General features: G+C 55.8%; 1 protein-coding gene across 1 annotated transcript in view; it reads right to left on the bottom strand.

Moving 5' to 3' along the window:
* Positions 1-27153, bottom strand: part of JPH3 (junctophilin 3) — a 95743-nt gene that overhangs the window by 58586 nt on the left and 10004 nt on the right. Inside the window, exon 2 of the mRNA XM_014831025.3 lies at positions 549-1326. Coding sequence (XP_014686511.2) covers positions 549-1326 — 778 coding nt within the window. The remainder of the gene's footprint in view (positions 1-548; positions 1327-27153) is intronic.

Below are 27153 nucleotides of genomic sequence, written 5' to 3'. Positions count from 1 at the left end.
GGCCAGAGGGCCTGCTGGACCCTGAACTCAGAAAGTCCTGCATCCCACTCACAACAGCTACTGGCCCAAAACACCAAGTCTTGCTAGAGCCCCTTGCTTGGCGCCTACAGCCCATCTGTCCAGTTGGCGCCATCTCCCAGGGCCCATGGACAATCTGGGCCACAGGCTGGGGTGGTCTGGACAGTTTCCACCCTCCTCCCACATCTCCGCAGCGCTGGGCGCTCCGTGTCCACCTGGGAGCCTGGCTGTGGTGGCAACACACCTTTCTTTTATCCCGCGCTGTCCTACACACCTCACCAGCAGCACGGCCCACTTCTTTATGCATCCATATTTTACGATAAACACCAGCAGGTAAAGCAGATACAGAGATGCTGCTCTGTTTGAGGGGAGCCCTCCTCAGACCAAGCATTTCCTTGTCTCTCCTCTGAGAACCTCCGAGGGTCCCCAGGGTTCCACAGGCCATAGTTCCAGAAGAACCAGGGTGGGCCTCAAACTGCGCAGCGCCGTTGACCACGCCGGCCGCCGCCCCGAGCCCCCGGCCCTCCTACCTGGAGGCCGCGATCTCCGCCTTCTGCTTGGCGATGGTGGCCGCGCGCTCTGCCGCCTCCACGGCGCGGTCCACCTTCTCGCGGATCTTGCTGGCGCGCAGCGGGATCAGGTTCTTGCGCTTGCCGCTCAGGAGCACGTTCTGCTTGTACTTGCCCTCCTCCTTGGTGCCGTCGGGGAAGGTCATGCAGCCGTAGCCGTGCCGCCGGTTGCCCGCCCACTCGCCCTCGTAGCGCAGCCCGTCCGAGCGCTGGCTCACGCCGAAGCCCGAGCGCTTGTCGTTCTTCCACTCGCCTACGTAGGTCTCGGTGGTGGTGGCGTCGATGTCGTCCTCGATGACCGACAGCTCGGCCTCGCCCTCGCCCAGGCTGATGGTGGAGTGGATGTCGCTGGCCGTGGAGCTGACCGTGCTCATGCCCGCCTCGCTGCGGAAGGAGCTCTGCTTGCTGCGCTGGCTGGCCAGGCTGCTCTTGGACTCCGACTTGCGCAGCTTCAGCCCGCTCAGCAGCGAGCGCCGGAACAGCCCCTTCTTCTTGCTCTTGAGGATCTCGGAGTCGCTGTGCGCCACCAGCACGAAGCCCCCCCGGGACACGGCCGGGCTGCCCGCCACCGCCGGGGACGCGTCGGGGTGCAGCGCCGCGCCGTTGGTGTGCTCACTGCGCAGAGAGTTGATGGACGTCCTCAGGGGCGAGCGGATGACCGCCGCCATGCCGTAGGGGACACTCTGCCGCACGCCGTAGCCTTGGCGCATGCCGCCGACCCACTGGCCCTGGTAGGTCCCTGCGGAGACAAAGGAGAGCGGTGAGCGCGGGGGGCGGGGCGCGCACACAGTGCACGGAGCCCCCACGGTTCCCCGTCTTGGGGCAACTCGGTGAGGTTTACATCGAGGCAGACAGGCCGTGGTGCGTTTTTAGTCTACATCACTGATGGTCACGTTAAAGACACCTCAGTCCTGCCTCCCACGGTTGAATTTCGTCCTCTCTCAGAAGTTGGGGAGCGGAAAGGAAGGCATGAGGCTCTGATGCAGAGGCAGGAGCACAGAGTGGAGAGTTAACTGGAGAGCTCCCCCTGCGTATGCAGAAGGCCTAACCCGGAGAAGACCAGAAGGGATTTAGTGAAGAAGCACATCCTGGGTGAGTGGCCCCAAATGAGGGTCGAGTGGCAGCTACAGGGACACAGATCTGGGCTATAAACTGGGTACTGAAGAGGCTGCCTTGATAGGTAATAAGTTCCCCATTGCTGGAGGTATCCAAGAAGAGTTTGGAAGACCACTCAGTGAAGACACCGTAAGTGCATGTGGACCTTGAGGTACTGAAATCGGCAGACCTGACATCCCCAAAAGAATCAAAACCAGGGACTTAATCAGCTATTTACGCACCTTTGTTCATAGCGGCCAACTGTTATTCACAATCGCCAACAGGTGGAAACAACCCAAATGTCCACTGGCGGATAAACAGATAAACCAAATGTGGTCCATCCACACAATGGAATATTATTCAGCCTTAAAAAGGAAGGAAATTTTGGCCCATGCTACAACTTGGATCAACCTTGAGAACATTATGCTCAGTGAAATAAGCCAGAAACAAAAAGACAAATACTGTTTGATTCCACTTATATGAGGCACAGAGAGTGGTCAAATTCATAGAGACAGAAAGTGGAAGGGTGGGTACCAGGGGCTGGGGGAGGGGATGGGGAATTATTGCTTAAGGGGTACAGAGTTTCTCTTTGGGGTGATGGAAAAGTCTTGAAAACAGAGGTGATGGTTGCAAAACATTGTGAATGTTAATAACGGCGCTGAACTATGCACTTAAAAATGGTTAAAATGGCAAATTTATGTTACACATCTTACCACAAGAAAAAGAAAAAGAAAAAAACCAGCAGAACTGGGCTCATATTCTTGCTCTACTTATCGGCCGTGTGACTTTAGGCAAGTATCTGGACCTCTCTGACCCTCAGTCTCCTTATCTGTAGAACGAGTATAAATTCCTCATGCCACAGGTTGTTGCGTGAAGTAAATGACCCTCAGCATGGTGCAGTGAGGGGTCTCCCCACTCTCCTCCTCCTCCCACCCCTGCCCTGACCAAGAGCTTTTCCTGCCTCAGGCCGCTGCTGCCCATGTTGGGCACGGGGCACATTCTTCCCCAGGAGACTGTGTGCCCAAGTGCCCCATGCACTCTGTCTCAGAGTCAGCCAACCAGGCTGTAAGTGGGGGACAGTCGTGGAGGGACAGGCAAAGGCAGTGGCTGATTCTGTGCCACTCAGCATCCTGTTGTGGCCCACGCTGGGGCGGAGACCCCAAGGCTTACACTAGCCCAGGGTTGTGAGAAGGACCCTGGGACCAAGCTCACAGTCCTGGGTGGCTCCTCCTCTGCATGGGCATGTGGCGACCTGCAGGAGGGTGGCCCTTTAAGAAGGCCAGACCTGCTGCCTGGACAGTGGCCTCCTGCAGTCAGTTCAAGCTTGGAAGGGGCTGTGTTGTAGGGCGTCTCAACCCCAAACTCACCCCCAGCTCACTACCCTTCTACTTGTGGGCTGAGGACAGAGCTGTCAGATGAAACACAGGGTGCCCAGTTGAATCTAAGTTTCACATGAATAACAAATAATTTTTTAGGGACACATTGTATGGGACGTACTTAAACTAGAAACGATCAGATGGATGATCTGAAATTCAAATTTAACGGGGCGTCCCACAGGTTTCTCTGCTGAATCCAGGCACCCCAGAGATCTTCCAAGATGGCACCCTGGGGTTTGCCGACATGGGGGCGCCAAGGATGGCAGATGCCCCTCCCACAGCTGAGGATGCCCCTGGGAAGGAAGGAGACTCAGCTCACTCCACCCCCAGCACCCCTCCGTCTCCCCAGGGAGGCCGGGGCTTACAGATAAGGATGGAAACCACAGTTAAAGAGCGCAGACATAATGGATAAGCAACATGTGGTCCATCTGCACAACAGAGTATTATTCAGCCTTAAAAGGAAAAGAAATGCTGACACCTGCTAGAACATGGATGAACCTTGAGGACCTTCTGATAAGTGAAATAAGCCAGCCACAAAGGGATAAACACTGTGGGGTGCCACTTCTGGGAGGTCCCTAGAGGAGTCAAGTTCATGGAGACAGAAAGTAGGAGGGTGGGCGCCAGGGGCTGGGGGAGGGGATGGGGAGTGAGTGTTCAATGGGGGCAGAGTTTCTGTTTTATGAGATGAAATAGTTCTGAAATGGACGGTGGTGATGGTTGCACAACAATGTGAATGTACTTACCACCACCAAAGTGTACACTTAAAAATGGTTAAGATGGTAAATTTCACGTTATGTATATTTTGCCACGAGTGTTTCAAAAAGTAGAGGTGCCCAGCGAGCTTCCCCATAGCCCGGTGGAGGCCGTGAGGTGCAGGGACTCGGGGCCGGGAGGAGTCAGGAGCGGGAAAGACCTGGGTTCGAGTCCCAGCTCCACCGTTTCTGGACCTATGACCTTAGGAAAGTCTGCTTTAACCTCTCTGTGCCTCAGTTTCCTCATTTGTAAAACGGGGAAGGTGGCTGTGCAGACAAAATGAGGTAACTGACGGAAAGTGCTGAAGGTCGTGATCGCTCAGTTAACGGCAACTATTATTAATTGTATCATCAAAACCTTAGGGAGCACATAGCACCTCACTTCGCAGGTGAGGAAAAAGAGGCTCAGAGAGGGGCTGTGGCCCACCCAAGGCCCGCTCAGCCAGGAAGTAGAAGGGCAGGATTCGAACCCAGGGCTGTTGCCTGGGGCAGAGCCTGGACCCAGGGCTCGCCGTCCCTCCCACTCTCTCCCAGCTCCCGTTTCCTGCCACCCTGGCCTTCCACGAGCCACACACCCTCTCTTAAGGAGCTGAGCGACCAGGACAAACCACGGCCTCTCTGAGCCTCAGTGTATTGCACGGTACAGCCACAGTGTATTGTCCCGAAGTCCATGACTCTGGGGACCCCTCGGCGGATTAGCTGATGCTGGGGACAGTCAGGAGTGTGCACAGAGGACGTGCTCCAGGCCCAGACAAGGGCGAAAGGCCGGGAGAAACGACGTGTCCAGCGAGGCTTCGTTTGAACTACACGCATCCCGGCAGGTGCTGAACAGGCACAGCCACAGGGACAGAAAGCAGACGGGCGGTGCCGGGGCTGGGGGGCTGCCGATGGGGACGGGGCCTCCTTTAGGGGTCATGAAAGGGTTTGGAGCTAGACAGAGGTGGTGGTTGCCCACCCCTGTGAATGTGCTAGGTGCCAGTGAATTGCTCACTTTCAAATGGTTAGTTTTACGTTATGTGGATTTCACATCAATTTTTTAAAAGAATAATGATTGGTAGCAGAGAAATGAATGGAAGCACAGTGAAAATTACATGTATATGATTTCAAACTCCCAAAACTAGACAAGAGAAGAGCTGCTCAAGCTCTAAGGGCTTTGAGAATCATGTCAGAGTCTTCCACATCCTAGCCTGTGGCGCTGGAGCCTGGGGAGAGCGGAGCCCCGAGTCCAGACTGCCAAATCCTTGCCACTTAGCTGTGACCTGGGGGACCTCACTTCACCTCTCGGGCCTCGGTCCATTCACCTGTGAAATGGGAGTGACAGCAACACCCACCCGCTGGGTCCAAGTACTGTAACGGCCACACATAAAGCGTAGGGCATGGCCGCCCACCCGTGGCCTGACAGGGGCTAGCTGAGCCTTCCTCGCCCAGAGTTCACAGTTTTGTTGTATTTGCACTTCTGCCCCGAGTCGGAACACATCTCTGATCTTATAACTGATGTCACTAAGAAAGTGGCCTTCAATATTACAGAAAGACACTCCAGACCGGCTCTGCTGCCGGGCCGGGGTGGCCGGGCCTCACGGCTCCACAGCACGGGCTGGGGAGGACCGGAGAGAGGACTCAGGCCAGCTCGGCAACAAAGCCCAGGGGGAACCCTCCACTCCCACCTCGCTGGGCCTCCTCTCCTGCCAAAGTCCCTTCTCCCCCTGTTCTTTCTTGGGGGGCAGGGGGCAAAGGTTGAATTCAAGGCCCTGATGCCAAGAGGCTGTTCCATCAAATCCGACTGGTTATTTGCAAAACACTAAATCCAATGATGTGTTGTTTTCTTTTACACTCAAGGAGCTTATATGTGAAGACAGAAGCCAGCACAGCCAAGTGCACAGGGAAGACCACTTGTGGCCCCGAAAGGTACCGTCCTCACGGGATGCTGTGAGGTCTGTCTGGGCTGGCCAGTCCCAGAGCTGGGTAACTTCCTGCTGCACTGGTCACGCTGACTCGGGCCCCTGGAACAGCGGCGGCCCGCCACCGGAAGACACCCAAATGCAGGTGGGTCGCTGGAGGCGAGGGTGCATCCTGCTTCTTTCCCAGCAGCCTCAGGAAGGCGTGGTCACACACAGGTGCCCCTCCCATGGGTTCCCCACCTCGCCTGCCCATTGCGGTGAAGGTAATGGACTGGCCCCTCCACACCCATCACCCAGAACACCGGCAAGACGAGACCACCAGGAGGTCTCATGCTCCAGCAGTGTCAGCATCCCCCACTAGGTGTGTTCAAACGCCCCAGGTTTCTGACCCAGGCAGGTGGGCGCAGGCTAACGAGCTCCCAGGTGAGGCCGACACTGCGCCCAGGGGGCCCTACTCTGAGGTCCACTGAGACAATTGCTCCAGCACCTGGCACGCTGGGGACACCAGCATTGGTTCAGGAAACAACCGGGTTCAGATCCAAAAGCCAGCGCACAGCCTCGCCAGCCCGGCCCCACATCCTTCAGCCAGCTCCGGTCCGGGCCTCAACCCCGGTTTCTGATCGGCTCTTGCCAAGTTATACATGTCTCAAGTAAGGCCCTGCGGGTCCCACGCACACTTCTGTTTTCCTCTTCTGAAGCCACGCCATCAGCTGAGGACCAGCCTGGTGGAACACGAGCCTCTCCTCTATGTTGGCCTCCTTGACTGGGACACGTGAGATGGCCCCCAGGGCGCACCCTGAGAGCCAGCCCTGGGCAGGATGGGGAGAGTGCTTCCTGGGAGGGGCACGGAGCCCGCTGCAGACATGGGCTCAGGCCGAAGCCCCACCCAAGGAGGGACGCATCGTGGACGGAGGGCCCCCATGCTCCACACCTGACGGTGAGGCACCGGTGGCAGGAAAAACCCCCCACTGGGGGGGCCTGCTGGGCGTCCCAGAGTCAAGGGGAGAGGAAGAGAATATTTGCTGTGTGATCAGGACTCACAGTGTCCACCTAACAGACAAGGAGACTGAGGCTCAGAGAGGCAGCAGAGCTGCCTGAGGTCACCCAGCTAGAGTGGGATTTGAACCCAGGTTGAGTTGATTCCAAAGCCTGTGCAGAAGGTCTCATGTCTCGAGGAGGCTGAACCACCCCTTCTCTTAGCCCCACAGTGTGGCCACCTACCCAGGCACCGATGCCATCACCCCATGCCTGTCTTCTCCCATCCAGAAACCTCCCACCCAACCTGGGCTAGACCTCGACTTGCCTGGCCTGCCCCCTGTTCCCTCTGCAGGGCACAGACTGAAGCCCCCTCCTCTGTCACAGGTGACTGGAGCCCAGTTAGACCCTCCCCTTGGCCAACCACATTCTCCCACTGGGATGCTGGGGCCGTAACAGGGTGATGCCATTGGGCTCCCAGCTGGGAGGTGATGAAGCCCACAGGACAACTACCCGCCTCCACCACCTGGAGATGCAGAGAAAGAAACAGACGTCACAGGAGAAGCCCTGGGGCCTCTTCCCTCAGAGCTGGAGACAGCGGCGGCTGCTGCTCCCGTCCTAGCTCCCTCTCCCTCCCTGAGACGCTCCTTCCTTCCAGTGAACCCGTATGTCACTCGAGCTGCTTTGAGGGGGTTCGTGCCCCTCAAAGCACACACCCTTTGAATGTCCTTCGGGCCCAAACTCGCTCTGCCTGAGATGTCCCAGAACCAAGCCCTGTCCTGGGGGGTCTGTGTCTTTTGTGCACCCCAGGACCCCTTGCAGCAAGAGGTCCCGGGCGCAGGTCAGACTTGGCCGCGAGCCCCATGTTGAACAGCACCTTCCCACGAGGGTGGCGAACAGCATTTACAAAGCTCCAGGCCCTTTGTCCAGGGGTGGACAGAACACCCCGCGCCCTGCCTGCCTCATCTACAGCCCGCCTTAGTCCCCGGGGGGGCGGGGGGCACACAGGGGCCCCTCCATCCCCACGCCCCGGCCAGGGGATGCTCTGAGCAGCTGGCTGCACCCCATTATTTCTTGTGCTTCGAACTTCAACAGGAAGTGGTTTTCCCAGAGTTTCTGGACACAAACGGCAGAGTGCACTTTGCCCAGGGTTAAAATGACCAGCACAGCAACTTCACAGCACAAGGGCCACAACCAGACTCTCCAAGCCGAGCAGGACGCTGAAATGACCAAGGAGGAAGCCATGCTTCCCACACATCCCTGAAGACACGATGAAAGTCACCTGTTGTTTGTATTTTTTTACAAAAGAGAGAAAACCACATTCCCAGGCCCCAACCATGACTGACTGCCTCAGGATGGCTGGAGACCAGATGACGTGCACCTGTCACAGCCCCCAAGTGACTTCCTGCCGGCATCCCCAGGTGTCAGGGATGTGGGAAAGAAAGACCAGAGTTGGAGAGGCCGGTCCATGAGCTCACGAGAAGTCAAGCCAGGGCAGCAGCATCATAGCCCCATGAGTGTACCATGTTCTGGAACCCTCCTTCCTTCACAAGGTAGCCTGGTCCTCTCTTCACCTTTTCTACATCATTAATAACGGTTGCAACTAGTCCCATACATGAATGTTCCATAATCACATAAATTACAAGCCAATCCTGTTCTGCGGGCTATTTAGGTCATTCCTCACTTTTGATAGCTAATCTTTGTACACAATGTTAAGTTAGAGCTTTAGGATAAATTCCTAGAGAGAAATTGTTTGGTCAAAAGAAAGGTTGTTTTTGCTGGTTTTTTTTTTTTAAGGTTTCTGGTAAATTGCCATTGGAAAAGACCACGTAAGAGTCACCACCTTCCCCACATCATCACCAACACCAGAAAGTATCTTGCTTTTTTTTTCTGAGAAAGATCAGCCCTGAGCTAACATCTGCCGCCAATCCTCCTCTTCTTGCTGAGGAAGACCGGCCCTGAGCTAACATCCGTGCCCATCTTCCTCTACTTTATATGTGGGACACCTGCCACAGCATGGCTTGGCAAGTGGCGTGCAGGTCCACACCCGGGATCTGGACCAGCAAACCCCGGGCCGCTGAAGTGGAACGTGTGAACCCAACTGCTATGCCACCAGGCTAGCGCACAGAAAGTATCATTTTTAAAAATCTGTTTTAGTTGGGCTCTGAATAGTTACAGCTATTGGCATGTGTTATGGGATGGACTGAGTTCCCCTCAATTCCATACATTGAAGTCCTACCCCAGCACCTAAATGTAACCATATTTAGAGAAAGGGCCTTTAAAGAGATGAGGAAGGTGAAATGAGACCGTCAGGCAATAAACACACAAAATGGTGCTCAAACCACATAGAGTCCACCTCAAATCCATCAGGATGGCTGCTGTCAAAAAAACAAGTGCTGGCAAGGATGTGGAGAGACTGAACCCCGTGCGTTGCTGGTGGAATGTAAAATGATACGGCCACAGTGGGAAACAGGATGGTGGTTCCTCAAAATATTAAATTACCATATGATCCAGCAATCCCAGTTCTGGGTACATATCCAAAAGAATCGAGAGCAACGTCTCAAAGAGGTATTTGCATGTCCATGTTGATAGCAGCACTATTCACAATAGCCAAAAGGTGGAAACAACCCACATAGCCATCAGTAGATGGATGGATAAGCAAAATGTGGTCCATTCACACAATGGAATATTATTCAGCCTTAAAAAGGAAGGAGGGTCCATCCCAGTGGTGCAGTGGTTAAGTTTGCACGTTCTGCTTCGGCGGCCTGGGGTTCACTGGTTTGGATCCTGGGTGCAGACATGGCACCGCTTGGCAAGCCATGCTGTGGTAGGCATCCCACATATAAAGCAGAGGAAGATGGGCATGGATGTGAGCTCAGGGCCAGTCTTCTTCAGCAAAAAGAGGAGGATTGGCAGCAGATGTCAGCTCAGGGCTAATCTTCCTCAAAAAAAAACGGAAGGAAATTCTGACACGTGCTACAACATGGAGGAAGCTTAAGGCCATTATGCTAAATGAAATAAGTCACAAAAAGACAAATACTGTATGATTCCACTTATATGAGCTCCCTAGAGGAGTCAAATTCATAGAGACAGAGAGTAGAATGGTGGTTCCCAGTGGCTGGGGGCGAGGGTTGACAGGTACAGAGGTTCAGTTTTACCAGATGAAAAGAAGTACGGAGATGGACAATGACGATGGTTGTGCAATATTATGAATGTATTTAATACCACCGAACTGTTCACTTTAAAATAGTTAAGATGGTAAATTTTATGTTATTTGTATTTTACCACAAGAAAAAAAAAAGAGGCTGTAGTGGGGCCCTAATCCACTAGGATGGCGTTCCTATAAGAAGAGGAAATGTGCACAGAGGGACGAGCATGTGAAGAGGCAGTGGGAGGGCGACCAACGAGACAGACCTCAGAAGAACCCAACCTGCTGGCACCTTGATCTTGGACCTCCGGCCTCCAGAACTGCGAGAGAATAAAGGTCTGTTGGTCAAGCCCGCCCGGCGGGGACATTCCATTATGGCAGCCCCAGCAGACCGACGCAGGATCCTCAATCTGGCCAGGTGATGTAACGATGAAAAGAAGAAGTAAAAGTTGGGAGGACAAACCAAGAAAAAGGATAAAAAGCCAGACTGCTGAGAACATATAAACAATGAAGTTTAAAAGGGAGCCGCGTCCCCTCCTGCAGGACAGAGGAAGAAAAGCTTCTGGAAACAACGAACTGGAAAATTGTGCTCTGGGGAACATGAGGCAGAGAGGAGGGCGGGCTGGGGCCCGGGACCAGACTCGGGACTATCGGGAAGAAGGACTTGTGCTGAACAGAGACCCTGCCCGCTTCCCCAGCCAATCTGAGCACGGGCAGCCAGAATTACCGAGCCCAGGCAGGCGGGAGGACTCCTCTGGACAGACCGAGTCGGGCCAACAGGGAAGGCTGCCGCGCACAGAACTTCCAGTCAGCGCGCTGGTTCCTTACGTTAACTAATGAACAGCCGACCGTCATCAGGCGTTTGCAGAAAGCCTCCAACAGGGAAGAGGGAGACCAAAGCACGCAAATAAGTGGGAAAAAAAGAATTCGGGGGAATCATGGGAACTGCAGGGTGTGGAAGAAGACCTCCGGGAAGCCGCAACTTAAATCCTCCTAGAGACGGGATATCGCATCCACGAAAGGAGAATCAGATGCCGCCAAGGAGGGAAAAATCCGAGGGAAAGAGCAAGCTCCTGCAAATACAAGGATGATGGCTAAAATAAAAAGTTTGGTAAATGAGTTGGGAGATAAATTCAAGAAAATCTTTCAGAAACTGGAACAAAAAGAAGTGGAGAAAATAGTAAGAAATACTGAGAAGAAAATTAGAGGCATCCATGAGTCATCCAGAAGGCCCCAAATCTATTTATTAAGGGTGCCAGAAAGCAATGAAGGAAAATTCCCAAAGGTATAAAACAAGAAAGCATCCCAGAATTGAAGGGTGTGATGGTCCCGGTGGAAGGGGCTCACAGACACCTGCATAATGAAGGAGAAAGACTCGATCAAGACATGGCATTGTGAACTTTCAAAACTCCAATGAGCAGAGTTCTCAAATGCTTCCAGAGAAAAAGAAAAACAGACTGCACAGGAAGGTCTGAGAATCAGAATGGTATGAGACTTCTCAGCAGCAACACCGAAACCTAGAAGTCAGCGGGAAACTGACCTCCCCAAATTCTGACCATAAATGATTTTCAATCTAGAATTCCATACACAACCCATTTATCAATCAAGTAATCAAGCCACAAAAATTGCATCTTCCATGCATCCTTTCTCAGGAAGCTACTGCAGGATGTACTCCACCAAAATGAGGGAGTAAACTGCAAAAGAGGAAGACTCAACAAACGGGAGAGGCAAAGGGGATTTCCAAGAGCCGGGGGAGTAGGGGTATACATATAAAATCTTCCAGAAAGCAATGAAGAAAAATACACAAACATGTAAAAAGTATATTAGAAATATAATGTGTATATACATATGCATATATTATTGATGGAGAATCTGGTGAGTTTGTTCATGTGAAAAGCTGCATTGAGAGGCATTTTACTGAGCATTCGGAAGGGAATGAATTAACCAGTGATTTAAAGAAAACTACGCAACTGAAAAAATGAATCAATTACTAACTCGAGTTGTGCATGCAAGGCAGCCGTGAGCATACAGAGCGGGAGCGCACTGCGTGGCTCAGCAGTCAGCCACGCTTACAGACTTTTCATAACGAAAAACACTGAATATGCACTTAACGAAAAAATTGTGACGTAACAATCCTGGAACGGTTAGGGAAGGGAAGAGGAAGAAGGTTCTAAAAGACTGAAATCCTCGTCTCCCACAGTAGGAAGTCAGTAATGGCTAAAAGCGACTGTGAACCAAGAAAGCAAGCAGTGCGTCTATGTAGCATCTTGGAGGTGAGTGTCTGCCACCGCAGCTGAAAGAGCTCAGAGCTGTAATTCCGGGCGGCGGTAGATGGAGGGGGTCAGACTCCCGCTGACTTCTGTTCTAAGCGCTGTTTTTAGCACTAATTGACATCTCAAACTATGGGCACATTATCTCGTTAAAGATTAAAAATTTTAACAGGGGAAGGGAGGGAAGACAGGTACGAGAAAATTCTCATCATAGGGATACTGTCCGTGTTTTTCCCCCGTGGGGGTGGGGACCTGAACCGGCAACTGACACAAGCCCTGCTCCTCACAGAGGATGCTGGCCTGGTGACGCCCGACCGCGTACTCAGAAAAGCCAGAAAGAGGGTCCCAAGTGGCAGTCACGGTCTCCTGGCGGCTGGAGGGGAGAAGCTTCCCCAAGAAGGCATCAGACGTGCAGACCGGGGGCAGGACAGGGACCGTGAGAGGAGGTCACTTGTGTCACAAGCACAGGAGGCCACTGTAGAGGCCACGAGTGTCATGTGCAGGTAACAGTCATTCCCGCACGGAGAACAGGACACCAGCCAGAGAGCCACCCCCAGTCAGGAGGGGGTTGAGAGTCAAAGCAGACCCCAGTGGGGAGTGACGAATAGGGCCTCTGCGTTCCTGCTCAGGCCGCCCAGATAAGAGGGGACTCTGGCCAGCCACACGTCCAGCTTTGCGGACCAGGGAGGCACGAGGAGCCACCCGGTGTGCCCACCTCCACAACCCACCAACCTGTGGGGGGGGCGGGCAGGGGGAATCCTGGAGGCGGGAGGACCAGGCTCAAGAGCCGGCAGTACCCCGCGTGCTAAGTAGTGCCCAGCACGCCGACCGCACGTGAGCCTGATCGTCTTGACCCCCCACTCCACATCCGCTCACCAAGGGAGAGCTCTTTTAAAACTTAAAAAAAAAAAATAATTAATAGGCTATTTTTTAGAGTTTTAGGTTTCCAGGAAAATTTGGCAGAAGATACAGAGATTCCCATATACCCCCCACCACGTGCTGCACACTCACCCAGAGGTCCCGTTATCTCGCCTTAGTGCCCAGCACACGCTACAATCCGTGAGCCAGTGTTGATCCAGTAACCAAAGTCCGCGGGTTCCATGTCCACGGCGTTTGCAGTGTACGGGTTTGGACCAATCCATAATGACACATACTCTCACGGTAGAGTATACAGAGTAGGTTCGCGGCCCCCAAGATCCTCGGTGCTCCGTCTATGCATCTCTGCCCCCAAGATCCTCGGTGCTCCGTCTACGCATCTCTGCCCCCAGCCCGGCAACCCTCATCTTTGTACCGTCTCCGTAGTTTCCCTCTTCCAGAGTGTCACCGAGTTGGAATGCCACAGTGTGTGGCCTCTCTGACTGGCTCCTCTCACTTGGTAACATGCATTTCAGGTTCCTGCAGGTCTCTTGGTGCCTCTGTACCGAAGGTTGCTCTTCATTCCCCTATCAAAGGACAGCTTCGTCGCCTCCAAGTTTTGGCAATTATGAATAAACTGAAGGTCTTTTTCACATTAAAAAAAGATGGGCCTAATCTCAGTGTAAGAATGTTGTTCTAAACCAAGTACATTCATCTTCACTAAAGCTGCCTGTGTCGGCTGCCTTCTCAGTGTGGGGGCACCTGGAAAACCCTCCTGGGTGGCCCACAGTCAGAAACCAGGGCCACCGCGTCCAAAGGACACCGTCAGCTGACATGTGCTGAGCATCCACCATACGCGGAGAGCCAGGTGTCATCATTTCACAACGGCGCACTGGGGCTCAGAGAGGTAAAGGGACTTCTCCAATGCCACACAGCAGGAAGAGGTGGAGCTCTGACACACCCCACTTGGCTGCACCCAGAGCTGGAAGGGGCTGCAGGGACAAGGGAGCCAGCCTCCCACTCCTCGTTGTCCCCATCACAGGGGAGGCCCACACCCAGTGACGTCAGCTGATCAGTGCATGTCCAGGGCAAGTCCGAGAAGAAGTGACCAGTCCACAGACCCCAGTCAGGTGTCCCCTCCTTGCTCCCTCTGAGCCGCAGTCCCTGGGGAGGTGACTCTGCTGGCTGCATCACCCTGACCAAACCGGGGAGGACAGAGGCTGCTTTCCACCTGCCCACAGGAAGGACACCGCCCACACGGCCGAGTGCTCACAGCGTGTCCACCCCACGCTGAGGGCTCCCACGGGTCGCTCACCTGGTTCTCACAACCACCTTGTGAGAGGGACGTTACTGCACCCATTTCACAGATACAAAACCTGAGGCCCCATGAGGTTAAGCCACTTGCCCCGAGTCCTGCCACTGAGGAAGCGGCTGAGCTAGGACCCCGAGGAGGTGCGCCCGATTCCCAGGGCCACGCTCCGGACAACTGCTCTCCCCTGCACACCGAAAAACGGACAGGCGTGGAGTGGACATCAAGGAAGCAGTCCCCAGCTCGGATCACACCACGTTCCCAGCGGGCAGGCCGCGGTTCTCACCCCACGCACACAGACTCGCTCACTTGGGACAGCAGGGAGGCCAGCGGCCAGGGGACTCACTCTGAACGAAGGTGCCCCCAGGACGGCGGCTCAGTGCCCAGCGCTGCAGGCAGTGATCGGACAGCGGAGATCCCTGCTGTCGCTCAGAGGCTGCTTCTCCCAACCCTGAGGTCAAGCGCCATCTTCTCCCCAGCGGACGGTTCCGACAGGCCTGCTGAGAAGACCTGGGCATCCACCCGCAGCTGCCGGGTTTCAGCCCCGTGTCCTTCGGCCTCAGGAGCGGGGACCGCCTTTGTCCCCCATGCCCACCCTCTGATTCTCCCGCTGGGTGCGAATAGGGGAGGCAGGAACAGAACGTGGCCCAGAGAGGGCGCTACTCCGCATCCTGGACGCCCACTCCCCTCTCTGGTCACCTGGCGGCACCAAGGCTCAGCAGCTGCCCGGGGGGTTAACAGAGACCCTTGCGAGGTGGGGGCAGCAGGGGGCATGGGGAAAGGGTGGGAGGAGGAGGAAGCGAGGGAGAGCCTCTTCCAGAGCGGTAGGAAGTCAAGCGGGTCTGAGCGTGGATCCAGCCACGTGACCCCAGACAGATTCCCGCACCTCTCGGAGCCTCACTTTCCCCATCTGCAAAATGGGGACAAAGATTACTTCCCCTCAAGCTACAGAAGAGGAGCAGAGTGAAGGGACGAAGAGCCAGGAGCTGGAGCCAGACTGTCTGACAAGAGCCATCAAAGCTTGCACAAGCAACCTAGCTTCACCGTGCCTCAGTTTCCCCTTCTGTGAAATGGGGACAATGACAACATCCACTCTATAGGCTTGTTGTGAGGAATAAATGATTCGTGTTTCCAAAGCACTCTGGGAAGGTCCCGGGCAGGTGGCAGGCACTGTGTTTAAATACAACAGAGCAGGAGGCCCAGACGGCCGGACAGGTGAAGAGCACACAGCAAGTGGCACCTGCAGGGCCCTCGATCAGCCGCGGCAGCTCTGCTCCACGCCATGCTTCTCCCGGGCAGCATCAGCGTCACCTGGGAACTTGGGGAAATGCAGATTCTCAGGCTCGCCCCAGGCCCCCCGGGGGCTGGAACTCCAGGTGCAGGTGGATGGCCCAGATGCAGCAGGCCCTCCAGGTGACTCCCACGTTCTCCAGGTCAAGAACCCAGGGCCTCCCGCTAGAATCACCTGGAGAACTTTGAAAAGAATCACTGATGCCCGGCTTGCCCAGGGACACGGGGTCAGTGGCTCTGGGGTGAGGCCTGGGCAGCGAAGAGTATTTAAAGCTCCCGGGTGATTGTCCTTTCAGAACCAACACTCATTTTCTTTCTTTTTTTTTTTCTTTTTTTTTTTTATGAGGAAGACTGTCACTGAGCTAACATCTGTGCCAATCTTCCTCTACTTTGTATGTGGGATGCTGACAGAGCATGGCTTGATGAGCGGCATGTAGGTTCGTGCCCAGGATCTGAACCCGTGAACCCTGGGCCGCCAAAGCAGAGTGTGTGAACTTAACCACTACACCACCGGGCCGGCCCCTCATTTTCTTTTTCAGGTTAGGTTTTTTGAGGACCAAGGATCTTGTTGCTGAAAAGCCGCCTGTGAGTGAAGCTTCCATCTTGACTCCAGCGGCAGCCTGCGCGGTCACCTGTCCTCCCGGCTCAGGGGCACGGCGTTGGTGCAGCACCAAATATGCTAGGACCACGCTGAGTGCCCAGCCTCCCGGCCGGAGGACCCACGCTGAGAGGAAAGATTTGGGCTCAGGTGGGTCACGGATCCCTTCGAGATGTGATCCAACTTATGAGGCATCATCGCAGGAAAAAACACGCACCTCCACCCACAGCCAAACACAAGGGCCCCAAACCATGCCTGGGCCATCTCTGGGCCCAGGGAGACCTCTGCAGGCCTCGGTGTCCGGAACGCTGGCCCAGAGGACCCAGTGCAGCAGAGGGAGGGCCGAGGGCTCTGTGTGGAGCCCCCCGTTCCAGGTGCACAGGCAGAGGCAGTGACGCGCCCACTGGACGCCTGGGTTCAAGTCCAGCTCCACCATCACCTGTGTCTGGGTAGGTTGCATGCCCTCAGTTTCCACGCCTGTGAATGGTGCTAATGTCGGCCCCCAAGCCCAGGCTGCAGAGAGACAGCAACTGGACACGAGAACCTGGAGCAGCCTCAGGAGGGTGAACGCCAGGTCTGTGTGCTTTCACCCTCCCAGAGGCCCCCAGGTGCCGGTTAGGGCCCCACGGAGGCCCTCCACACACCTGTCATCTCCTCAAGGAGGTTCCTCCAAGTCCTTGTCATCTCCTCATGGAGGTCCCTGCAGGTCCCTGTCATCTCCTCTGGGAGGTCCCCCAGGTCCCTGTCATCTCCTCGGAGAGGTCCCCCTAGGTCCCTGTCACCTCCTCATGGAGGTCCCCCCAGACCTCTGTCACCTCCACATGGAGGTCCCCCCAGGTCCCTGTCATCTCCTCGGAGAGATCCCCCTAGGTCCCTGTCACCTCCTCATGGAGGTCCCCCTAGATCCCTCTCATCTCTTCGTGGAGGTCCCCCCAGACCTCTGTCACCTCCACATGGAGGTCCCCCCAGGTCCTTGTCATCTCAGGGAGGTCCCCCCAGATCCCTGTCACCTCCTCATGGAGGTTCCCCCAGATCCCTGTCATCTCCTCATGGAGGTCCCCCCAGACCTCTGCCACCTCCACATGAAGGTCCCTCAGGCCCCTGTCATCTCCTCAGAGAGGTCCCCCAGAGTCTGTCCACTCTGAGAAGAACGAGAAAATGGTGGAGGTCAGCTCATCCTGCAATGTCCCCTCCTCTCCCAGTGACCCTCATGCAGAGAGCTGGATCACAGGTCACTGCGCAGCTGTGGGAGCTGGCTGCAGGCCCCTCCCACCCCTCCCTCCAGCCTCACTCCTGCAGCGTGGGGATCACCCCCAACTCTGAACGGCTGTTTATTCACCTAACCAGGATCGACTCAGTACCCACTGCATGCGGGGTCAGGATTCACAGGGAACAAAGAACCTTGGGTCTGAGATTTAGAGAGACAGGAGGCACTCCGTGACCACCACCACCAGGAAGACAACCAGAGCAGGGCTTGGGGTGGAGGGAGAAGGGGCAGCACCATGGGCGGGCCCACCTGCAGGAGACACCGACTGTGGGCTCCATAAATCATTGCTGCCTCCGTTCCCGTCACGGTTTTCTCCAAAAACAGACTTCACCACGTCCAGGAATAAACCCCCAGAAAGGGCCCTGGTAAGGACTTCTCAGCTTCCAGAAGACTCTTTTTAAAAAGAAGCTGAGTGGGAATGTAAAACGGTGCAGACGCTTTGGGAAACAGTCTGGCAGTTCCTCAAACAATTAAAGCTGGAGTTACCGTGTGACCCAGCAGTTCCAGTCTTAGGTGTACACCCGAAAGAAATGAAAACATACGTCCACACAAAAACGTGCACGCCGAGGTTCATGGAGCGTTATCCGCGAGCGTCAAGAGTGGAAACAACCAGGGGCCAGCACGGTGGGTGAGTCCACACACTCTGCTTCAGCAGCCCCGGGTTCGCAGGTTCAGATCCCAGGCACAGACCTAGCATGGCTCGTCAAGCCACGCTATGGCAGCGTCCCACATAAAATAGAGGGAGACTGGCAACAGATGTTAGCTCAGGGCCAATCTTCCTCACAAAAAAAAAATTGGGAACAACCAGGTGTCCATCAACAGATGATGGATAAACAAACTGTGGCCCATCCATACACTGGAATATTAGTCTTAAAAAGGAAGGAAGCACTGACACACGCCACAATCCGGGTGAACTTTGAAAACATGACGGTGAGTGAAAGAAGCCAGACACAAAAGGCACACATTCTATGATGCCATTTATATCAAATGTCCCAAATGGGCAAATCCATAGAGACAAAAAGCAGAGTAGCGGTTGCCGGGGGGTCGGGGGTCGGGGAGGCAGAAGGGGGAATGAGCCAGGTATAGAGTTTCTTTCTGAGGGGATGAAATGTTCTAAACTTGACTGTGGCGATGCCCACACAACTCTGTGAACAGACTAGAAATCACTGAACGTGCCCTGTGGGGGAATGTTGCTATGTGAACTGTATCTCCGCGAAGCTAGTAACAACACAGCCGCGGGCAGCGGAGCCCTCTTTCCGCAGTCTGGGCACAGAGCGGGGCGTGGGGTGACTCCAGTCTTCCTCTGCCCTGGGGAGGGGCGTGGGGGTCTCCGCCCCCTCCTGACCCGTCGCAGCCACCCTGTCCACCTCCTTCCTGTGAACGTCCCAGTCCGCGTTTAAGCACAGCGTCCCTCAATGCCTTTGTCATCGGGCTGCAAGAAGTCTCTTACAGGATGAGGACTCCCCAGAAAGCTTGTCCTGCGGCCCCCATTGCTGGGGTATGTTAATGTACCCAGAGGACCCCGCAGCCCATGCAGAGGAGAAGGCGGGGTCAGGACCGCCCCCAGGGCACAGAGGCGGAGCATCCGATTTCAGATGTGACATCTGCTCCCACAGAGTGGGGTCAGTGCAGGGCCCCCAGCCCGGGGTCTGCAGACTCCACGGGGTCCACAGATACAATCAGGGTCGTGGGGAAAGAAATTATCCTTATTTCACTCACCTCTCCCTGAGATTCAGACAAGTGGCAAGCCACAGTGGCATTCATCAAACCTGTGAGTTGGGCACCAAGAGAAAGGGCACATCCCTGGAGGGTGGCTGCAAACGTCCTGGGATAGCGTTACAGCCCAGGCCTACCCCGGCCAGAGAGCTCAGCATGAACCCCACCCCCGCCCTGCCGGACACAGAGCGGCCAGCCAAGGGTGGCCTGGGCCCAGGACACGCAGAGCCCAGCCCCACGCCCGCCCCGGCAGCCCTACGGACGCCGGCTCCCAGCTGGCTCGGGGCCTGGTAAGGGGTGTCCACTGCTGCCGCCCTCCTGCCCCAAGCTGCGGCTGCCCAGTGGCCAGCGCAGACCCTTCCACCTCCATCCCCTGCAGACTCAGCATCCATGGGGTGTGGCCACTGGGCCTGTGAGGGGCTCTCGCTGCCTCCCTGCTGTGCCCCCTGCCCATGGCCAGCCTCTGTCGGGCCCCTCCTCCGACCTCGAGACCCTCAGGGACCAGGGGTAGCAGAAAGTCACCCAGAATCTAGGACCCCATGGCCCCCATCATTTTCCAGAATCCCTGACTCCCCTGGAAGGGGGACCCCTAGGGAGGGGACAGGTCGCTGGGTAACCATTTCCCCCAGCCCCACCTCTGACTCCTGGTCAGCCCTGAGGGCTGGAGCTACACTGGGCATCTCCAGGTGGGGTCTGAAATGAGGGATGGAGGCTCTGACCCCCTCTGGGGCCCACTCAGCGCCCCCTTTCCCCACCCCCAGCTCCTCCTTCAGGTCCCAGTCCCTCAGGGAACCTGGCCAGACCCTACCTGGTCACACTGCTCAGGGGTGGAGGACTCATTCCAGGCACATGTCACAGTCCCGGTCACACAGGCTGGAGGGCCGGGCGCCCCAGGCTGACAGGCCCTTGAGTGAGGGGCTATGTCTGCACCCTGCTGCCCCCCAAGAGACCCCCAAAACCTGGTGGTCGCGGCCCCCATGGTCAGCTGGAGACCACTGCCCAGAGGTCAGCAGCGCCCATTCTGGCCCATCTCTCCCTGGCCCTATCGCCTCACACTCAGGCCCAGGAGGAGAGAAGGAACCAGTTAGGTTTTCTGGAAACTTCCCTCAGCTGCCACCAAAAGTGCTTGGGGCACCAAGAGGAACAGGAAATGCCACGGGAACCAGAAAAGTGGGTCTAGGGGCAGAAGGCAGAGGCAGGTCTGATGGTGTGACGGCCTGAGGTACTTCCAGCCCGTCCCCAAAGGCCCCGTGACACCTGGGCCGTGTGTCCTCCTGTGGGGCGTAACCCACTCACAGAACACCAGCCTCAGACAGGGTCACCCCGAGACCACGATAAAGTGGGACAAACAGGTCACTGTGCCACCCATGCAATGCCAAGCTTTCCCCTCAGGGAGCTAAAACCATCCTCACCCACTACAGCTTCACCCCTGCCCGCTCCCCCACCCCTGGAGATGAGGCTGAGGGGGACGCCCATCAGAGCAGGCCCCCTTCCCGACAGACAGTGCCCAATTGAGAGTGAGTTCTGCTCCCTCCCCACTCAAACCCCAAGACCACAGCAGGCTCCTCTAACACCCTCCCCTCCATGCATCCACTCCACGTGGGGGTCCGCCCCCCGCTGCCAGAGCACTAAACCCAACTGTTCCCCTGTGGGCACGCTCCTGGGGGTCTTGGCTGGAGGGCCCTGACATCCCTGAGGGAGTTCTGGGTGTTTCCACAGGGATTCCCCCCCAACCCCCCCACCCCCCCCCCCACGCCCCCACCAGCTGCTGTGGGTGGAGGGCAAGGCCTGGAGGCAGGGGTCTGCTGGCCTCCTGGGGGGTCAGAGGCCCTGGGGGCACTGAGCAGCCCCCAGGGCTGAGCCAGAGGCCTCTGTTCAAGAGCTCTGAATCAGCTCCAGACAATCCCCCGTTTGTTGGGCCCGGGGTCCCAGGTCTCAGCTCCTTCTGCAAGATTTCACAGATCTAGTGTCCCCAGGCTGGGGTTCTGCTCCATCAGGCAGGTCAAGGCAGGCCCGCATTTTATCTCGGGACTTTGGGCCAAAATGAAACAAGCTCACGTCGGATGATGCTCTGGCTCCAGGGGTGGAAGAGCAGCACCGTGGAAAGTCACCTCGAAATCCCCCACGCTCTCTATTTCATGCTCCTCACAGTCTCAAGCGGTGGGCGCAGCCCTGGAAACTGAGGCAGGGGTGCTGCCCAGGCATTGGAATGGCCCCGGCACCCAGCACCAGGACAGGTCCAGCACCCGCCAGCCTCTGCTCCGTGGTGGGGATTGTGTGGCCACAGGCGACATGTGGTAGCTCTCCCTCGGTCTCCTCCTCTGCGCAGCAGGACAGCCATGCTGCACGGGCTTGTTGCCGGGACCTAAAGGGAAGGTGCACAGAAGGCGCGGGGCGCAGGGCTGCTGCAGGGTAAATAAACAGCACCAAGTGGCAGCTTAAAACACGGGGCGGAGCAAGGATAATACGCATGGAATTCTCCTTCTCCCTCCCTCTCCCGTCCCTGCCTCCTCCTCCTCCGACCTCCCCATCTCTCTGTCTTTATCTCCCTCTCTCTCTCCCTCCCTCCCTTCCTTCCTTCCTGCGCTCCTTGCTCCCTCTCCATCTCTCCACTAACTTCCTCCCCCGGCTCACACATTCCTGTCCTTTCCTCCTCCTGCTGGGCTGCCAGCTAACGGGCACTCTGTGCCTGTGAACACCTCATGGTCACTGTCGCCACGGCCGCCTCTAGCCCTGAGAAAACCCTGACCTCTGCTATATTTCTGCTGCATTCTCTGGGGGATCCACAATTAATTTCCTCCAGATTGGGCGCTGCACTGTGGACGCAGCCACTCAGCCCCATGCCAGGAGCTCAAGGCTCCACTCTGCCCAGGCGGTGTGGGGCACTGGAGCCGTGGGGGACTCCAGGCCGGGCTGTGGGCTGGGACCTTCGTCCTCAGTGGGTTCACCTCCTGGTTCTTGTTTCTCCTAACAATCAGGTTAGGTCTGTGCAGACCCAAAGGGTCAGGCCGCGGCCTTCACGGCCAGGAGGGTCTGGGCCCAGACCTGGTCCTTTGCGCTCAGGCACAGCCACAGCCACGCAGGTTCCCTGTGGCTCCCAGGATGGCCCTGCTCCTTCTGCCTCCGGGCGCTCATAGATGCTCCTCCTGGAGCAGCTGTGAAGCCTGCCCACCTCATTCCCACCATCCTCAGGTCTCGGTGAGAGAGTCACTCCACCCAAAGGCTTTCTTGGATGCCCCAGATGCCCACCGGCTCTTCCTCCCAGCACCCTGGCCCAGCTCCCTCCACGCCATCAGCATTAAGTGGGGAACAACGTAATGGGTTCACTGAAGTGGGTCCCCAGCCAATCCAACAGCACCACACCACCGGCGGGCTATCTGTTCACTGCTATCCTGGGGCAGGTCATTGCCCAGCACACAGTTGGTGCTCAATAAATACCCATGTGGGTTCCAACTTCCCCCCAGATAATGTTGCTATTCTCTCCCTGCTGGTAAGACAGACCCTAAATCCATCCCAGCAAAGCCTCCATGGGAGAGCTGGACAGGATCACCTGACCTCTCAGCCAGCGGGCAGTGGTCCCGGTTCCGTCCAACCGACATTTACCGAGCGCCTACTCTGTGCCTGGCAACATGCTAGGTACTCCAGGGGCAAGAGAATGGGGCCCACAGTTCATTTTAAGGAATACACATCCACTGGGAGAGAAGCATGCAAACGGGCGGGGGCGGGGCGGCGGTCAGGAGTGAGGCGCCAGAGTCTAAGTCACTGCAATATTTATAATAAAAAAACACTTAACAAGTCAACAATAAAAAGACATAAAGTGGACAAGGCTCTGAACAGACCTTTCTCCAAAGAAGACACACAAATGACCAAAAGCACATGAAAAGATGCTCAACGCCATTAGTCATTAGGGAGATGCAAATCAGAACCGCAGTGAGGTACCACTTCACACCCACTAGGATAGCCATCATCAAAGAGACAGACACTAACAGGTGCTGGTAAGAATGTGAAATAATTGGAACCGTCACACGCTGTCAATGAGAACGTAAAACGGTCTGGAAAACAGTCTGGCGGTTCCTCAAAAGGTGAAATGGAGCTACCATACGATACAACAATTTCATTCTTAGGGATACACCCAAGAGGATGGAAAATATATGTCCACACAAAAACTTGTACAAGAATGTTCACAGCAGCGTTACTCACAATAGCCAAAAGGTGGAACCAACACAAACGTCCATCAACTGATGATGGATAAACAACATGTGGTCCACCCATGCAATGGAATATTATCCAGTCTGAAAAAGGAATGAAGGACTGACACACGGTACAACGTGGATGAACTCTGAAAACATTACCTTAAGTGAAAGAGGCCAGTCACAAAAGACGGCCGATGTATGATTACTTTTACAGGAAACGTCCAGAATAGGCAAATCCACAGAGCCTTAGAAAGCAGAGCAGCGGTTCTCAGTGGCTGGGGGAGGGGCACGGGGAGTGACTGCTTAATGCACACGGCTTTTCTCTTTTGGGTGATAAAAAATGTTCTAAAATTAGGTGGTGGTGACAGTTGCACAACCTTGTGAACATCCTAATAACCACCACATTGTACACTTTGAAAGGAAGAATTTTACAGTATGTAAATTATATCTCAATAAAGACACCAAAAAAATGTCACGTGATACCATTTGTCTCAGGCCTGACATGGAACAAACTCTACAATGTAATAAGCACAAGTGGGAAAAATGTGAAGTGCAGACCAGGGGCTATAACCCACCTCTGGTGTTTTTTAAAGGTTTACAATAACGACAGCAGCAGTAATAATAGCTTATTTATGGAGCATCTGCATGCACCAGGTGCACGCTCAGAAATCTTGGCCTGGTCTCGAATTCAACCTCAGGACGACCCTTTGCGGGCTCTTCACTAGGGAGCTGCGGTTTGAGCCAGTCCCGTGCCGTGAGTATGCTGTGGCTTCCCGAATCCCCATCTTCCACTCGACTCGGGCAAGTCACTCTATCCCCAGCCTTGGTTTCCCCGTCTGTAAAATGGGCACAGTAACCGTATGGACCTGGTATCACGGGGTGGCAGCACAATAAGATGACATAATGATGAAAATGGTGGCCATGTGGCTGGGACAAGCAAGCCCTGAGTCCCCACCCCATCTCTGCTTCCGCTGTCCCCCTAACCTCCCTAGGTGCGCCCACGCCCTCGGCCTGACTACTTCATCCACCACCCAGCTCGAGTCAGCCATACCTCTCCTCCTCCCCTGCCCTCTTCCTCCCCAGCCAATTCTGAGTGCTGGGGCCTCTCCCCTCCAGGGATGCCCTCTCCCCTGACTTTCAGTACCACCTCCCAGCGGACAATGCCTCCATTCAGATCCAGACTCAGAGCACCCTCGCCATCCTCGCCTGGCTGCAGGCAGCTTCTCACACCGAGCACGGTCCACATGCGACCTTTGGCCCCCACACCACTCCTCCTCTAGGGTCCCCTCTGTCTTACAGGAGAGCTGTCCTGGACTCCACCAGCCTCCAAACTCTCAGGGTTCTAACTCTCCCCCCACCCAGATCCAGGCCATCATCCCCTCTCCCCTAACCCCTGCACCCCCTCCCAGGGCCTCCAGCTTCCAGTTTGGCCCCCATTTCCTTCCCACCCAGCAGCCAGGGCACTTATCTACACACAACTGTACAACTACCACACAGGCCAGCAACCGCAGTCCTGGGCATTTATCCCAGAGAAACGAAGACTTCTGTCCACACAAAAACCTGCCCATGAAAGTCTGTAGCAGCTGCATTTACAACCGCCCCAAAGGGAAATACCAAGATTCCCCTCCACGAGTGAATGGCTAAACAAACCCTGGTCCATCCCCACCACAGAATACTAGTCAGCAATGAAAAGGAATGAAATATTGACAGAGCAACGACCTGGATGGATCTGCAGAGAATTATAGTGAGTGAAAACTCCCGAAAGGGTACATGCCGTATGATTCCATCTATAGAACATTTGTGAAACGAGAAAATGATAGAGACAGAGAGCAGGTCCGTGGTTGCCAGAGGTTGAGGAGATACAGGGGTGTGGGGGGGCACAGCTATGAAAGGACCACGAAGTGATCCTTGCAGCGATGGAATGTTCCGTATCTGACTGTAGCGATGTCAACATCCTGGCCGTAACACTGTATTGGAGTTTTGCAAGATGTTACCACTGGGGGAAACTGGGCAGAGGGTACGGGGAATCTCTCTGTATCATTCTCACAACAGCGTGTGAGTCTACCATCATCTCAAAATAAAAAGTTCCATTACAAAAACACAAGCCCAGATGGCGTTGCTGCCCTGCTTAAGTTGTCCAGTGCCCTTCTCTGGCCTCCGGACAAAATCTGAAGTCCCTCCGATGGCCTGGAAGCTGCGCTCAGATGCCCTCACTCTGCTGCCTCCTTCTTCAGTTCTCTCAACAAGCCACACTTGTCCCAGCCCCCGAGCCCTTGAAGTGCACTTGTCCCTCCCTGCCCCTCCTTCTCTCACTCTCCGGGACTGGCCCCTCGTCCTCTAGCTCGCCGCTGATTTGCCATTCATTCATCGTCCAGCCATGATTTCCAGAGCCCCTCGCCCCCGGATGCGGGGTCACGGTGGGGAACCCGCCAGACTCAGTCTCTGTCCTCCTGGAGCTTCCAGTCCAAGGGCAGGAGACAGCCACGGAAGCCAGCGTTAACAGCGCACAGGAGCACGTGTGCTCACAGAGGGCCAGGAGGCACCACAGGCGTCAGAGGAGGGGAGCCCCACACCTGGCAACCCACGGTTCACCGCACGCCACCCTCACCAAGGTGCATGTCAACTACAGTCACGCGCCGCATAATGACATTTCGGTCAACGACGGACTGCACGTCGACAGGGTCCCACAGGATTAGTACCATACGGCCTAGGTGTGTGGTAGGCTGTACCATCCAGGTGTGTGTAACTGAACTCTGTGATGTTCACACAGCAACAGGGTTGCCTACTGACACGCTTCTCAGAATGTGTCCTCGTCGTTAAGTGACGCATACCTGTACTGCTTTTCTTTACACAGCCACAACAAACAGCCAGACCTCGGAACCAGCCAGAAAGCAACCAACAGCCGGGGGCGGGGCCATAAAAAGATCATGCACAACAGTTGGCTGGAGAGTCCCCAGGTGGGCGTAGGGTGCCAGCTCTTGGCCCCCTGGCTTGGCTTCTACAACCAGCCTCCCAGGAAGATGCAGCGGTGTGACCCCTGTCCGTCAGGTAGGCCCCCACCTGGTGCTCCTGGGAGGGCCCTCCTGGCCCCCCTTAGGACCCGAAACCCTCCAGGGTGAAGCTCCCCTGGGCCTCCCTGCAGTAAGCCTACCACCTCCACCATGAAACGCCTCATTTTAACCCTCCTCACCCGAGGCAGAGGCCGACTGGGAGGGGACAGGTGCTTCTCCAGGTGTGGTCCTCAGGACCACCTGCAACGATGGCCCACATGTGGGATCTTCTTGGAGATTCCTGGGCTCTCTTCTGGGAAGCCTGTCTAGGGAGACTGGGACAGGTGACTTGGACCAACGACCACAGGTGGTTGAGTCCCTGTTTCAGCATTTCCCACTGCACGCTCCTGGTCTTTGCTGGGAATTCTTAGGCCCATGGGAGGGAGCCAGGTTCTCGGGCCTGTAGGAGGGCACCAGATTCTCGGGCCCGCAGGAGGATGCTGGGTTATTGGGCCTGCAGGAGGGTGCTGGGTTCTCGGGCCCACAGGAAGATGCTGGGTTCCCGGGCCCGCAGGAGGATGCTGGGTTCCTGGGCCCGCAGGAGGATGCTGGGTTCCCGGGCCCGCAGGAAGATGCTGGGTTCCCGGGCCCGCAGGAGGATGCTGGGTTCCCGGGCCCGCAGGAAGATGCTGGGTTCCCGGGCCCGCAGGAGGATGCTGGGTTCTCATGCTCGCAGGAGGGCGCTGGCTCCAGCCTTCCTCCCATTTCCCACTTGCTACGTTCAATGATGACCCAGCTCAGCACGTTTCAGCACCGGTGAAGAATGGAAGGGTT

Source organism: Equus asinus, chromosome 28, assembly GCF_041296235.1.
Source record: "Equus asinus isolate D_3611 breed Donkey chromosome 28, EquAss-T2T_v2, whole genome shotgun sequence".
In the NCBI taxonomy this organism is placed as follows: Eukaryota; Metazoa; Chordata; class Mammalia; order Perissodactyla; family Equidae; genus Equus; species Equus asinus.
The sequence above is the reverse complement of the archived record's forward strand: the minus strand, read 5'-3'. Positions and strand labels throughout refer to the sequence as shown.